General features: G+C 60.8%; 2 protein-coding genes across 2 annotated transcripts in view; one reads left to right on the forward strand and one right to left on the reverse strand.

Moving 5' to 3' along the window:
- The window catches only part of GRAMD4 (GRAM domain containing 4), a 51,706-nt gene extending 45,217 nt beyond the window's left edge, over positions 1 to 6,489 (forward strand). Inside the window, 9 exon segments of the mRNA XM_079140183.1 lie at positions 1,335 to 1,369; positions 1,371 to 1,425; positions 1,428 to 1,448; positions 1,451 to 1,488; positions 3,003 to 3,147; positions 3,868 to 3,964; positions 4,649 to 4,733; positions 5,267 to 5,335; positions 5,669 to 6,489. Of these exon segments, the coding sequence (XP_078996309.1) occupies positions 1,335 to 1,369; positions 1,371 to 1,425; positions 1,428 to 1,448; positions 1,451 to 1,488; positions 3,003 to 3,147; positions 3,868 to 3,964; positions 4,649 to 4,733; positions 5,267 to 5,335; positions 5,669 to 5,773 (650 nt within the window). The 3' untranslated portion in view covers positions 5,774 to 6,489.
- Positions 6,490 to 10,707: 4,218 nt separating this feature from the next.
- CERK (ceramide kinase) overlaps positions 10,708 to 15,723 on the reverse strand; it is a 37,030-nt gene continuing 32,014 nt past the window's right edge. The window contains 4 exon segments of the mRNA XM_079140180.1: positions 10,708 to 10,864; positions 12,136 to 12,341; positions 13,093 to 13,298; positions 15,041 to 15,111. Coding sequence (XP_078996306.1) covers positions 10,744 to 10,864; positions 12,136 to 12,341; positions 13,093 to 13,298; positions 15,041 to 15,111 — 604 coding nt within the window. The 3' untranslated portion in view covers positions 10,708 to 10,743.

Below are 15,723 nucleotides of genomic sequence, written 5' to 3' on the forward strand. Positions count from 1 at the left end.
ATGGTGGGTGTGGCCTGTGGTGAGAGAGTGGGCCCTATGGTGGGATGATGTGGCCTGTGGTTAGAATGGGGTCTGTCTGTGATGGGGGTGTGGTGCCTGTGGTGGAGGACTGGACGGTGGTGGGAGGTGAGGCCTATGAGAGGGTGTGGCCTGTGGTGGGAGGGTGTGGGCCTGTGGTGGGGGAGGGCTGGCCTGGGCAGGAGTGGCCCCAGTCCTGGCAGTGGGCCATGGGTCCTGGCTCTTACCCCTGGGAAGGCAGAGCTAAGGGGTTAGCAAGCAGATGGGTGAGGTTTGGGAGGGAGACAGGGAGCTGAAGACTTTCTCCTTCCTGCTGGGTAGGGAAAGGTGCCCACATCCAGTGCCACAGAGCAAGTGAGGGAGGGGGCAGAGTAGCCCTTTGATTCTGGTGTGGGAAGGTGGGCAGAATATGGTCATCTGGCCACAGGTCAGAGTGCGCGGACACAGCCCCCCTGGGGTTTTAGACCACAGGATGGGTGCACTCCAGGAGAGTGAGGCTGGGGGCAGTGAGGGCTGGAGTCGGAGTTCAGGGTGGACTCAGTCCTGGGAGCTGCTTGGCCTGGCCTGGCCTGGCCTGGGCTGGGCTGGGCTACACTATGCTGGACTTGGAACAGGCCAGGTCTGGGAGGGGTGGGAATGGGCAGAGTGACGGCAGTGGCCTGCAGGGAAGCAGGCCAGTGTGGGGAAGCCACCCTGAGGCCGTTGGGAAGCTGGGGAGGGGACGTGGGCAGAGGGTACTTGGGGTGAGTGTGGGACATTCATAGCCCCAAGTCCCACTCAAGCAGGTGACGGCTGAGCCTGGGGGAGTCTGACTGGAAGGGTGTCCGTGTGTTCCTGGGTAGGAGGGTGCCTGGAACCCCAGCCTAGGACCTCCACATAGCAGGACGAGAAGAGGGATTGCCCTGCTCAGATGGGAAGGTGGAAGGGCCACCCCAGCCTAGGATCATGATTCTGAGGCTTGCTGGGGACTCGGCACCTGGACCACTCAGCTCACTTCCTCCTGGGAGATTACCCTCCCTCCCCCGGGCAGACCCTGAGCCCTGGTCCCCTGGGCACCGGGCCCTCGCAGCACAGGCCTGTCCACTATGAGAAGCCGGGGGCTGCAGCAACAGGCTGGGGTGATGGCCATGCGGCCCAGGACCGTCACAGTCCATGGCCACCAGCCCCCTCCCGCCGTGGGTTTGGAGCGGTACCCTGCCTGGCCACACAGTGCCCTCCTCCGAGCTGCAGGTGGCTTCAGCCAGGCAGATGCCTGCACTGTCGTCCTGCTGGGCAGGGCCAGGGCTCTGGGTGATGCGGACCTCTCCCCCTCTCAGGGCTGTATGCTGGCATCAAGTTCTTCCTCATCGCTATTTCGTCTCAAGCGCTGCCCCCGACTGCGAGCCAAGTACGACACGCCCTACATTGTCTGCGGAGCCTCCCCACGGACCCCAGCTCAAGGAGCGGGCCAGTGCCACCGTGTCGCGGAGGGTGAGTCCACCCTGCTGGGACGGCACCAGTGGGCCAGGCTGCCTTCCAGACAGCCTCAGCTCGTTTGGCTGATCTCTGCCAGACCTTTTGGCCCACAGGACAGCAGCTGAAAGCAATCCAAAGGTTTTCCTCTGCCACTCAGCCCTCCTGTTCCTGTGGCCCGTCCCGATCCCTATCTTCTCCTTTGGGGCCAGCAGCCCAAAGGCCCTTGAGACCTTCCCAGAGATGTCTGGGAGCTGGGTCTCCTGAGCCAGGCCTGGGCGTGGCCATGCCTGCTGAGCCTGGGGGCCTGGTACGAGGGGACCTTGGGGTTGAGCGCCGTCTCTGAGACTCAGCGTGCGGTCAAGCAGCACCGAGCAGAGCCCATCTTGCCTGGCAGGCTGGTGCCGGCCCCTATCGCAGGCCCCTATCGCAGGCCCCGTAGTTCTTGGGCACGGGGTCCTGAGCTGCGACGTGGAGGATGAGTGAGCCTATGGGGTCTCAGAAGGGTGGGGAGGGTCCAGGCCCGCAGGACTCCCAGCGAGGTCTCGGAGGGCTTGCTGAGAAGGCATAGTGGAACATGCCTCTGAGGACAGAGTAGCCCAGTGACCCACTGACACCTCTGTCTGTGGCAGCGAGGCTTTTGGTTGGGTGTGGCTTGTGCTCCCAGGTTCCAGAATAGCAAAGCTCGCTGGAACCCTGAGCTAGCCCCAGCGTGGCCCAGCCCAGCACAGAGCGACCTGCCGCTGACCCGGCTAGCCTGATGGCTCTGTCCTGCAGGTGGAAGTTGCTCCAGGAGCACAGAGGCAGGAAACCTGGCCCCTGGGGACAAGATGAGGACCCACCTTGTCCTGGGATGGCGGAATGGGGGCCTCCCTGGGGCTCGAGACAGCTCAGTGCTGACCACAGGAGAAATCTGAGGGATCATGGGTTGGGGCATCCAGGATAGAAGAGACCCAGGTGTCCTGCGGCCCTTGGTCTGTGTTCAGCTGTGCTGCACGTTTATGACCTTGTATCACCAGCACTGTCTCCTTTTGTGATGGTCACATGTGCCTGCTGTCTCCTTTCTGGCCAACTGTCAGGGCATGACACGGCGTCCCTGCAGAAGTCCCCTGACCTGCTGTGATCCGATGCAGTGTCTAATTTTCTTAAGTTGCCATCGGTGGCCAGTCCCGATTTCTGAAATGTGGGGTTCGACTGCCTCTGTGCAGACATGACAGGCAGCTGTGTCCTTGGACTCTGTGTCCAGGCGTGGCCCCAGCACCGTGGGCTGGGGAAGGTTGCGGGCTGTCACCAGGAGAGGAGAAGGTCTCCCACCCAGCTGAGGAGTGGCATCTGTGCAGCACTGGACAGGCGCACAGGGGCCCGTGGGGGCATGTGCCCACCTTCGGAGTGGAGCTTGCAGGAGGGATAGGGCCTCTTAGCTGGTGGGTCTGCATCTAGGTGCAGGCAAGGAAAGCCTGTGTATTGCAAGTCACCCGCAGGGCCAGCTGCCTCTGCCCAGAGCCTGACAGGCCCCTGTGTGCTGTTGGCAGCTACAAACAGCCTCATCGCGGAGCTACGTCTCTAGCACGCCCGCTGGCCTAAGCAAGGACGAAGACGCTGGTCGCTTCCACAGCACCAAGAAGGGAAACTTCCATGAAATCTTCAATCTGACTGAAAACGAGCGTCCACTGGCGGGTATGTGCACGAGAAGTCCCTGACCCAGCCTGGCACAGATGCCAATGGGAGGCGGGGTGGAGGCTCAACTAAAGCAGGCAGACTGGCCTCCCGCCCAAGGCAGGCTGATGGCACCTGTGGGAGGGTGGCAGGGTGGGAGCCAGGTCTCGTGGGCATGTCCCAGGCAGCAGGGGCATGGTGCACCCTGGAGAGGCAGCCTCTGCTACCCACACGCTAGCGGTGGAAAGCCAAGGGGGCCTGCTCCCTCACAGCAGGCATTCCGGGGGGCTCAGCTGTGCCCACTGGCCGCCGGAGCCCATGTCAACGTGGGGGTGCACAGGGGACAAGCCGTAAAGCTGAACGGCACAGCCCAGCCTCAGAGTGCCGAGTGTCCTGTCTCTCCGGCGCTCCTCGTTCTGCGTTGGACGCTGGTCTGCAGCAGCAAGTGCTGAGCGTGGCTTCTTCGCTGTGCCGTAAACCCGGTGTTTGTGTGCAGAAGGAAGCGGGTGCTTCCCAGACCCACAGATGCCACCTCCTTCCTGGCTGTCCACCCTCCTCTCACTGTGGACTTTCTCTGGTGCTGGGGAAGGAACCCAGGCCTCGTACTGGGCACGGAGCCATGCCCGGCTCACACCGAAGGGACTTGCGTCTTGGAGGAATCACTGCCGATGGATGGCGGCGTCCCATCGGAGGACTGTCTTTTGCAGCAGGAGGAATTTCAGGTGGTTTTCTCCCCATTAGTGTGTGAGAACGGCTGGCGCTGCTGCCTGATCAACAGAGACCGGAAGATGCCCACGGACTACATCAGGAACGGGGTTCTCTATGTGACCGAAAGTGAGTGAGAGCCGCACACTGCCCTCGACTGCCCGCAGGGACCTGGCATGCGACCCTGCTGGCAGAGGCAGGACGAGGGTCCCGGGGCAGGCCCAGCAGGTGGGACCCAGCCCGCTGCACTGCTCTGCCCTGGCCCGGCTCCCAGGGACGGGACTGCCGCCCCTGCGAGCACGCCAGAGGCAGCCCTGTCTTCTCAGCCCTGGTGCGCACCTCCTTGGGACGCTCTCGCCAGGGCAAGGCCGCTCAGGGTGGTGAGGGGCTGTCTCCGGGAAGGGACTGTGTGGTGCCCTGCTGAGCCGAGGCCCCAAGTCTTGCCACTGTCTGGACACAGCAGTTGCAGGTAGCTTTGCCTCTTCTCTGCCAGGCAAGACTGTGCCCGCTCATCCTGGCTGTCTCAGCCCCAGGCGTGGGAGGCGGGAGTGCAGGGATTCAGAGTCACCTTGTCCCCATGCCTGCAGCAGCAGCCAAGGCTCAGCTCCCTCTGGCCCCTGATGACGGGTCTGGGAATCCCATAGGAAGGGTTTAGCACGGAGCCCGGGCTGTTCGCTGGAGCAGGGGGCAGGGGGCGCTGCTGTCCCACTGGGGCTGTGGACGCCGCAGCCAGGGGAGCACAGCCCCAGGGGGAGACCCACACAGCACGAGCCTCGGGTGCTGGTGTAGACGGTGCCTCTTGGTCTCCCCCGTGTAGTTACCTGTGCTTCGAAAGCTCCAAATCCGGGTCTTCAAAGAGGAACAAAGTCATCAGGCTGGTGGACATCACAGACATCCAGAAGGTGGGGACACGCTGCCCACTCCTTTCAGTTTTAGGGACAAAAAAGTCTCCAGGGTCAGAGAACTGGGGGGTCTTACTGTATACATGTGCAGCACTGGAGTTCGCCACCAGAGACTTCCTGGGCCCAGATAGGCCAGCCTGCTGTGGGGTGGACCCACGTAGTCTGCTGGGCCGGGTCCCTTCCTTCCCACCGTTGGCCAGGCCTTGGGACAGCTGTGGCTGTTGTGGCCATGCCCTCTCTAGGCGTACAGTTGGGTAGCAGAGGCACGGTCAGGGCTGGGGCCCTCGCAGCCTGGCCTCTGGGTTGTCGGGGCTGACAGATGCCCTTCTGGTGCCAGGCCCTGGGAGTCAGGCCTGGGGCTGTTCCCCCTACGCAGCGTCCTCTGGGAAGCTGGTCTGGCTTCTCAGTCGCCGAGTGAGCAGGCACTCACAGGTCCCTGTCCTCTTGTGGCTGGTATGGCCGTGCCTGTGGAGGGCCAGCTGCAGCCCCACCCCGGGGAGGCTCCTAACGATGCCCCTGCTGTGTCCTTCCAGTACAAGGTCCTGTCCGTCCTCCCGGGCTCGGGCATGGGGATCGCCGTGTCAACGCCATCAACTCAGAAAGTAAGTGCCAGGCAGCCGTGGGGTTGGGTGTGGCAGGGGCTTGGCACCACGCACCCTGAGAACGCTCAGAGCTGTGGACCAGCCGTGGCTTCATCGAGGGCGGAGGGCCCTCCTCTCGACAGCAAGAAACGGTGTGGAGCTTGGCCCAGCAATCTCAGCCCTTGGTGGGGTCAGTCACGGGACTGGGGTCGAGGCTCCCTCGCTTTTTCTTAAGGCTGGGGCCTTTGGGCAGGAGGACGGTTGGCCCTTCTGCTCCCAGACCCTGTGTGGCCCTGGCCCCAGCCTGGCAGCGCTCAGCCGTGGCACCTTGCTCACGGGTGCCTCCTCCACCAGCCGCTGGTGTTCGGGGCCATGGTGCACAGGGACGAGGCCTTCGAGACCATCTTCAGCCAGTACGTGAAGATCACCTCGGCGGCAGCCTCTGGCGGTGACAGCTAGTACTGACCCAACGTCATGGGGACCTTCATGGGCAGATTGACGTCTGCACGCTCTTCCTCGACCTGTGGTTGCTGTGGCATTGACCACGCTCCATAGACCCCTTGGCTGAGGGGCTGCAGCTCAGGAGGACAGCACTGGATGCACCTCAGTGGACACCTGTGGACACAGGTGGCAGAGGATCCTCAAGGCCTGTTGAAAGGAAGACGGGAAGGACCCTCGCCGCCCCATCACCAGGCACAGCTCCTCGTCCATCCTAGCCTGGGCAGAGACCTGGCCCCAGCCCCCCGGTGGCTCTCGAGGCCCCGAGTCCCAGTCTCCAGAAGCCAGAGACCTCCCCCAAAGCCATAGCCGAGCACATCTGTGGGCCCTCTTGCTGGGGTTAGAGTGTCACCAGGGCGCAGAGGTCCTCCCACCCCCGGCGTGCTAGTCCTCCAAGTGTAGGGCTGGGGCGGGGCCTCCCTCCCCAGCCGCCACTGCACCTGCCACCTTGGCCCTGTGGCGGGTGACCGCCAGGGTGTGGGCATGAATGAAGGCACACCTTTCCACACTGCTCCCTGGGGAGGCCCAGGAGGACACTGCCGAGCTCCGAGTCTCAGCTGGTCTGGTGAAGGTCAGCCACAGCCTGGCGAGGCTCGGCCTCCCTCCACAGCTGGGGTCGGGGGAGGGGTCAGGGCAGCCTGAGCTTCCTGGCCCACGCGCTGTCAGGAGGCCCAGGGGTCTGATAGTGTTTCCCTTCTACGTGCCCACCAAGTGCTCCTCTGGGCACAGGCCACTCCCAGTGCCCACCTGCCCCAGGGCAGCAAGCACTGGTGTGGGTGAGAGACGTGTTGCCTGGGACTCTGCGGCTCACGGGCGGGCGCACGTCACCTGGGACGTCTGCCTTTGGTTCTGAAGTGAGAAGCCGTGTGGAGTCCAGGGGCAGGCCGAGGCCTCCGAAGGAAGTGGCTGTCCCCCGTCTGCACGCTTTCCGGGAGGCACTGCACCTCCCTCGGTTTGTCCTGAGTCCTTCGGGTGTCAGTCACTGCGATTGTTGTTTTTTGAAGAAACAGAAGATTATATTTTTTACAGAGAGCAAGCTGTTTTTTCTTATTTTTGTATCGTTTTTCAGATGTCATTTTTACCTTGCTTCTGATCCTCATTTGCTGGTTTGGGTGTGAGACCTGGTGGCGTGGACTCCGGACGCCCCTCTCAGGGGCTGCTGGGTCACACCCTGGTGCGTGGGCCGAGCACACTGACCAGCCAGGTCAAGCACACATCCCACCCAGAGGGTGGGGGCTGCCACCCGGGCACCACGGGTGCCAGCTGCTGGATGGCCCTGCTCCTCAGCCTCCGTCGATGAAGGCAGACCCTGCCCTGGGCTGGGGCGTCAGCCCCCACAGGGGCGACGCTCTCCAGTACATGAGGTGAAGTGGGGGCAGCAGGACCCCAAGGTGCCTGAGGGGAGGCAGGATGGGCCCGACCTATCCCCAGGGATGGCTGTGGGGCAGCTCCTCTGGATGGTGGTTAGACCTCTCCTGGGCCTCGGCAGTGCCCCAGGCGAGGTCCTGGGGACCAGGGTCAGTGAGTCCTCCTGTGGGTACGCTGGGTGCTCTCCCAAGCACAGTGGGGAGGGTCCCAGAGTGGAGGGGGCCTCTTGGAGCGAGTGGGTTAGTTCGAGTCCCTTTCACAGAGAAAGGGAGATGCAGACTGACCTGCCCTGCCGCGTGGCCGGGCTCCCTGGAGGGAGGGCCTGAGGCCTGTCGGGGAGACGAGTGTCCACAGTCCAGGGCTGGCCAGTCGCGGGTGTTTTGGAGCCTGCGGGGCCGGCCAAGGGGCCTGGGGGCTCTGAGCTCCCTGTCGGGGACCAGCAGGGTCTCACTGAAGTGCATAAATCTGGGCAGATATTTAATTTCTGTGACTAATCACTGAACTAGAATGAATGTTGAATTTTGTATGTCCGGAGCTTGAGTCTATTTTGGATCTGTAAATATCACTACTGGTGTAACTTTGGTTCTACAAAAGGATTGTACTGTATGAAGAACTGATGAAAAAAATCCCATCACATTTTTAAAAAAAAAAAGAAAACACTTAAAGAAAAAGTCTTGTATAAATTATAATTTTTATTTAAATAAATTAAAATGCTTTGTGCTAAGGTCTGGGGTCGTTGGCTCTCTTGGCAGGGCCTGTGGCTGTGGGCTGTTGGAGCGGCTGTGTGGCCCTCCATCACTCCTGGGGCCCTGCAGCCACCTCTGCCACAGGGTTTGGACACCAGGGCTGCCTGGTGAAGGAAGGCTTTTGGGAGGGATGGGTGGTAGCCAGTTGTGCTGGGCTGTGGGCATCAGGAGGCAGGCCTGGGCCTCAGAAGAAGATGGAGGCCAGAAAGCAGGGGACACCTGCTTGGGGGATGGGGGCTGAGACCAGGAAGTGCCTTGGGATTGGGATGCAGGCCCTGACCCCACCCAGCTTCCTAGGGGTCCTGGGCAGAAGGGTCCCAGGTGACATGACTTGGTTGATTGAGACACGGAGGTTGACAGAGGGACCCAGGATCCCACGTGGCTTCTAAAACCACTGAGGTCAAGCGGAGACCCGTGTGGGACACTGACAGTGCCTGGCCTCCCCGCCCCAGCCCACACAAGCACGAGGAGCAGAGGCCCAGCTCCCCCAGGAAGGGGCAGCAGCCAGGTGGAAACCTGGGGAGTGTGTGCAGGAGGTCAGATGCCCATGCCCCCGCTCCCCACCTGTCCACCCAGCCACTGTAGGCACCATCCTGGGTGCCAGAGACAGCGGAAGGGACAGAGCTCCCTGGGAACCTGCAGGCACCCACAGTCCGGCCTGAGGCTCTTCCATGGCCACCCGAGCCCCAGCTGCACCGCTGACCCAAGGCCAGTCCAGCTTGATCCTCCTCAGACGACACAGCCCCTCACCCGGCTACGGAAGGCAGGTGGAGCAAGGAGGGCCCAGGGTGGGGCCATGGCGTCACTGCACCCCACCCGAAGGAGCAGGGGTCTCCAGAGGCTCCCGAGGGGCCTGCGCTGTCCGACCAGCACCGTCATACTGGTTGGAGGTCAGCCCAGCCCCGCGTTCTCCAGGCAAGCAGATGCCCACACTGAGCACTCTGCCTTGGGGAAGCAGGAAGTGGCGCCTGGAGTCCGATGCGCCACCTACGTCGGGAGGCAGGGAGGCCACCTCGGGGATAGCCCAGGGCTGAGGGGCCCTTCGGTCTTGGGGCACAGGCACAGCTATACGTCTTCCTTCATTCATTCCTGTTCTTTGCACATGTGTATTTTCATGAAAATACTCTGCTTTGAAAAGAAATTTGTAAAAGAAAATGCCAGATTCTGCCCAAAGTAACTTTATTTTTGTCTTCTCAAACGTATCAGATCAAATATGCCATTTCCTAATCTTGAAACCAGCAAGATCAGGCAGAACATCAAGCCCTCTCCTCCCGGTCTTCCCGGGCAGCGCTCTGCCTAGGCACCCGCCAGCCAGAGGAAGCTGACAGACCAGCTCTGCGAGAGCCCACGTGTCCACGAGCGACCATCACTTGGGACACTTTCCTCTGAACCTCCCGAGAGCAGGGCTCAGGTTGCTACGAGCCTCCCAGAGCCAGCCCGTCGTGGGAGGGCAGAGGCCCGGCAGCTGTCCCAGGCTGCAGGATCGGCCTCCGCAGGACCCTCCACCTGGGCTGCCCAGAGGGAAGTGGGAGTCAGGTGCCGTCCAGGTGGGACCTTCCGGGAGCACCCTGGTCCGAGGGTGCTCCCAGCCCGCCCAGCTGCCGGGCACAGCGGTCACCACCCTCTCAAACAGCTGCCACTCTGACCCCAACCAGGAGCAAACATGGACACGAGCAGCACGGTCTGCTCACTCTGTCACGCAGCCTTCGTTTATGGAACCATTCAGCCATAGCTGCCTTTGCCAACACAGCCCATTCACGAAAAGCTGTGCACAGTAAAGTCTGCCCCTTGCCTGGGTGGCACTGAATGGCAAACAGGAGGTTTTGTGTAGGCCTCCAATATAAATCAATGCAAAAATCCCGAAATAGATGCTCTGCCACACACTGCCAAGACCTGGGGACCTGGGGACCTGGGGAAGAGCGACACAGCCGTAGCAGAGCCCTGGTCTCGTAGCAGCGACAGAGGTCAGGCACCATGTCCTGCCGTCCACCCGTCAGACACGCGTGGGTCTGAGAACAGCAAGGCCGGGCACAGTCGGGAGCCCAGTGCAGGGAGGCCTGCGGGGAGGTCCCCGGTCCCTGGCTCCAGGGCCTCAGCAGGAAGCATGGCTGGCTGCTGGAGGAGACGGCAGACACCCAGAGGGCGTGAGGGGAGACACAGTGGGCCAGCCCAGGCCTTCGGGCCTGCACCAGGCCAGCCTCCCCACTGAGCACTGTTTTGCCTTTCTAAGAGAAACAGCCCACCAGTGCCTCACGAGCGCCCCACAGCCACCACGGAGCGCACGCACCCAAGCACGGCTGCAGGCAGCGGGCAGGGGGCTCGCAAGCTCCAACGTCGCCCTCAGGGGCTCCTGGCCACATGGATGGCAGGGGTCACACAGCAATGCCCGACCGTAAGGGAGGGTGGATGTAAAATGAAGGCAAAGAGAAACAGCTACTTTCCAGAACCTGCTCACAAACAATTCCAGAAGAGATCTTGCAAAGCTGATCGGGGTGACCCAGCAGCTGCCCTGCGTCCAGCAGGTGGGCCTGATTCCTGGAAAGTTCTAGTATGTCCCTAAAATTATTGCGTTGGAGCCACTGGGGGCCGACCTTAGGTCTGTGTGTCGTTGCCCCCTGAGCTGGGCCCCACGTCAGCAGTGCCACTCGCGGAGACTCGGTTGTGCGCAGTGCCACTCAGCTCCCAGGGGACTTAAACGCCAAATATGCGCAAAATTGTTGACAAAAGGTATTTTTTCTAAAATCAAGATTCAACTATCAAAAATAAATTTCTAAATGTAAATGTAAATATCAACATAATTGGTCTGTGGTAATTTTCTTAAATAATCTTCACACTTCCCGAGCGTGAGGTGGACGTGGGCGCTCCTCGGCCGCAGGGCTCCTGCTGAGGCGTTTCTTCGATTCCTCTTGCAAAGAGTTGAATCAGCTGGCAGTGGACCCTGCAGGACAAAGGGCCACACTGTAACGCTTTGTGTCCCCTGCCCGGACAGGTCAGGGGCATTACCACGAGCAGGATGTCGTGGACTACCAGGTCCAGCCCTGCACACAGGCCACAGGTGCAGTGGCCCCTTGAACTCTGAGTCTTGCCCTGTGGACATGTTGATGGCCACATGGAAGAACCTCTTCCCACATGGCCTCTCCCCAGCAAGAGCCTGGAGTGGAGCAGACCAGGGTCCTGGAGGTGCCCTGCCAGCAGCTTGTAGGTCCTGGGTCCCAGCTGACAGGGCCACCTTCCACGCAGGGCAGCCCATTCACCGCTGTTGCTAAAACCACGGATGTGTTTTAGCAACTAAGACCCCGGGATTAAGTGGCACGCGTCAGGCAGCCGCTCAGCTGGGCTGCGTGTCAGGAACACCTTCCTGATTTTGAGAGCGTTCCTTTTTATCCTTATTTATGGACGTGTGTGTGTGGAGCTGAGGAACGGACCCAGTGCCTCGCAGGGCTAGGTAAGTGCTACCGCTGGGCCACCTGAGTTCTCTAACGAGTGCACAGTGTTTACAACGATCCTTCTCCCAAACTTGTAGCAGAAGCCAGTCCCGCCTGCATGGCTGGCTGTTGTGGTGGGTTTCCTGGGACCTCGGCCTGCCCTCGGGCTCAGGCAGGAGCTGGCTAACCACCAACTGCCACATGTGCCAGAAGGAGCTGGAGCCTGGGCCCAGGGCTCGGGACGTCTGGAGACATCCTGGCCACTCCCTCGTTTAGACGCATGGTGAAAACCCTTGATCCTGGAGCGGAAGGTCCCAGAGTGGGTGCTGAGGGTCCCTGGAGCCCTGCGGCTGCTGGCCTCCACAGCCTGAGCTTCCCCCACTCCGCCTTTGCCTGCCGGCCTCAGGCTCCTCCCAGACCCCTCTGCCTCCTGCACTCAGCATGGCCCTGTAAGGACAAATGTCTCCCCGTGGGTTCAGGGACCCAGGACTTAAGCAGCGCCTGTGAAGGCAGTCTCGTTTGTTTGTTTTTAAGTTATTTAGCAAAAAAGAAAGACTACAGGCAGAAGCCAGTGCCAGCTGGTGTAAGGTGTCGCAGGGAAAAGGAACAGAGAGGGCTTCGAGGCCCTGGAGGTGGCCCTGCAAAAGGCCGGCCCCGCCGCCTCCTGCGCTCAGCATCTGACGGCACAGAGAAAGGACTGGAACCAACCTGGAGCTCTTGGTGGTACCCAGGGCCTAGGGCGTGCCCCGGGCTGTCCCGACTGCGGGCCGCTGGCTCTGCTCACCTGACCTCGATGGCAGAGCTGTGCAGAATCTCCCCGTCGCAGTTCCAGGAGCTCTGGGGGGCCGAGCAGCAGCAGGCGGGGCTGTCGCTGCAGATCTGCCCAAACCGCTGCTTCCCCCCGTCCTTGTCGCTGTCCTCATCGTCCAGCTGCTTGGACGTGAACTGGAATTTCTTGACGCGGTAGACTTCAACAAAACTGAAGTCGAACTAGCGAGAGAGGGCAGGAGGGAGGGTGACGCGTGGCGGGCGAGCCTCCTGCTCTGCACCCTGGGCCAGCAGGTCCAGTCCCCGCGAGGTCCTGGTCGCGGGCTCGGCAGGCAGTCCTCTGAGCCACCCCTCTCGGCGGGCCCCACGACTGAGACAGCGACCTGGAGCTGACTGGCCAAGCAACCCCAAACTGCAGCCCTCCCTTGGAGTCCAGCCCTCCTCAGAGCCCTGAGGTTACGAGCAGTGCTCCGTGGACGCTTCCGTCCTCTTTTTGATAAGCTCTACTTAAAAGCCGCGTAAAAACTACCACTGGACTACACCTTAAATACAATTCAAGCAAAAAAACCAAATTTTACTAAAATGAAAAGCTGTGACAGAAACTCCAGGTCTGCCCCTGACTAGACCCAGCTTCCCTCTGCAGCCTGCAAGGGTGCTGGTGCTGGGCGGCCGGGCAGGCTCGAGCAGTCCTCTCCGGAGCCTGGACCTAGAGGGCCTGCCAGGGTGGCCCAGGAAGAGCCTGAGCAGGGCAGGCCAGGACGACGCATCGGCTCCTCGCCTCTGTGCTCCGAGAATCACGTTCCAGACGACCTTCACGAGGAGGAACTGACGAGCTTCGCGTCAGTGACAAGCAAACCAAGACACCTGCCCTTCCTTCCTGAAGTTGCGTGATGGACTCCCGCGACGGGGAGACCAGGACTGCCCTCGGGGACGCGCCTCGCCCTGGCTGCTGCATGCCCGCCCGTCCACTGACCTGATCGTACTGGTTGGTGTGCCTGAGCAGGAATCTCAGGAAGTTGAACCTGGAGCACTTCCGGATGAGGATGAGGTCAAAAGTCCCATCTCCCAGGTGGGCAGCTGGGGACAGGCCTCTGGGGCTCCTGGGACAAGCACAGCACATGTTCGTGGCATTGATGGCCAGAAACTTGCCACAGATGACCTGCCACACCTCCACCTTCTCTGAAACAGAAAGAACAGGGCAGATGTCACAGTGCAGCGTGGCTCAGAGTGGCCATCGCAGCCTCAGCCTTCATCCTGGCTGACGTCCAGCACATTCCCCTCCCGGCCACCACCAGAGCCAGGAACATCCACACGGACTGCCCACCCGCCTCAGGAAGCTGCACTGAGTGCTGGACCCAAGCGTCACCAGAGACTTGTGACAGTGATCTAGAGCATGGATCAGCAAACCACCGCCTGGACCAAGTCCAGCCCACCACGTGCTTTTGGCCTTTGAACTAGGAGTGGTTTCCACGCATTTGAATGGTTGGAAAAAGGCAAAGAATAATAACATGGGTTCTGCTGGAAGAGCTGGGCAGCACTGGTGAGTCCTTGGTGCTGGCGTGGCCCAGGACGTGTGCAGCATGGCTTCCAGGATGGAGCAGGGGACCGAGGACGCTAGGCAAGTGCTCTACCACCAAGCCGTACGCTCAGCCTAAAATGTGTTGAGGTACAGGACACCAGATCCAACGCTCAGCCACAGGTAACTGAGTGACGAGGTCACTCGTCCGCAAGATGGACCCTGTCCCGCTCCGCTCGGGCCTCCATGCTGACGACTGGCTGGGCAAGCACAGGGGCTCCTGCTGGGCCCAGGCTGCAGTGCTGGCAGGGTTGCCTGCCTCCCTCAGCTCAGGGTCTCTACCAAACGGCCCACCAATCATTTTGTAGAGTCAGTCTGATCAGCAGGTGCAAAAGGCTTGACAGAAGCTGCAGACTAAATAGGCCACCATGGAGGAGTCTGGGAGCTAAGAAATGGTGAGCAGGCGGGAGATACGGAAGGAAGACACACGCACGAACAGCAGAGTGCATAGTTGTGTTTCCTCCTTGTCTCAGCAGGAAGCCACATGCGCTTTAAAGAGGCAGGTGATCAAAAGGGAAGTGACCACCCAAGATGCACGGGCAGCCCAGAAATGAAAACGGCAAGGCCAGAAGCCAAAGTGGAAGAGAACGTCAGGAGCGTCAGAAGAAACAGCCGCTGCGGCGATGCTGTTGCTGCCACGCCAGTGACTGGGTGTGCAGCCAGAGAAACTTCTGGAAGGCAGTCTTACTGCCGTCCATGAGGAAAGATGAAGAGAGTGGAGAAGAGCCTGAGGCAGTGACGTGGCCCAGACTGTGTTCCAGTGGGCTCCTGGGGACATCTCATGATACCAAAAGCACAGGTGATAAAACATGGGCAGTGAAGCCAAACCTGGAAAGGACGGGGCAGCTTCCCACAGGGTACAGAAGACGTGGAGCCGAGGGCGTGGCTGCGGGCAGGGTGCACGCTCAGGACGCGAGGGCCCCTGGGTTCAAGCCGGCAGCAAAGAAAAACACCCTGGCTCTCTGTCTGCTTTGTCCAACACGAACAAGAAGGCAGGCAGTGTTTTTGAACAAAGGAGATAATAATAATAATAACAGTAATAATAATATAATAATAATGATATGTTGTGACATGAAACCTCAGCGTCCGAACACAAGCCAGCTCAGCAGCTGCGTGGTCTGAGGCAGCTGTGACACCAGCCCCGGGCGCTCCCAGCAGCGCCTCTGCTGGGCCTGTCCTTTGGAGCCATCAGGGCCTCAGTGTCAGTCGGCGGACGACGAGCTCCTGCCCCCCAGGCCTACTGCTGCTAAAGCCAGAGAGGGACAGACCACATGCTTCTGGGAGGGAGGAAAGGGAGAGCTGGCAGGGGGAAGCAGCAGGACGGGGGCGGCAGGGTGGGACTGACCGGAGTCTGGTGCGCCATGCTGAGCTTGCTCCTGCTCCAGCTGCTGCCGGCTCTGCCTGCACACCAGGCACCTGGAAGACAGAGCGTGGTCACCTGTCTCAGTGGGCAGACATGGCAACGAAGCAGGGTGCCCGGCACACGTGAACGTGTCTAATTCTCCTACGAGATTAAAAGTACAGTTTCCAAGGCTTGACTCAACACTTTAGCGTTCTAACTTGAACTCTCAAAATCAGCTCTCCTAGAGTCAGACCTTTCAGCGCTGACCAGTGGCCCTCGAGCACAGGCCGCCTGCGGCCGCCTGAGACAAACCCAGCTCCAGCTGGAGTGTGAGCTGGCCGGGAGCGCCTCTGATCTCACATGAGCCCGCAGGGGCGTTTGTCCCAGTCACGGCGGCAAACAGACTGTGCAGAGCCCTCAGCTCGGGATGTGGTCACTGCTGAGATGTGCTCTTGGTCTGGTGCTGCTGACGCCACATGCTCACCAGGGGTGCTGTGTCGACACCAGTGGATCAAATTAGCAAGGCAGCAATTAAATGTTTTGACTTGATGGCCTCGAACTCCCCACTCACAGGCGAGGACGTGGAATGGTCCTCAGCAAGGCAAGGACTGTGGGTCCTTCTGAGCACCACCCACCTCCTGGCCTCCAGCAGCCACAAGTGGCTGGGTGGACAGACACTGTGCTGT

This window comes from Sciurus vulgaris, assembly GCF_902686455.1.
Source record: "Sciurus vulgaris genome assembly, chromosome: 5".
Taxonomy (NCBI): Eukaryota; Metazoa; Chordata; class Mammalia; order Rodentia; family Sciuridae; genus Sciurus; species Sciurus vulgaris.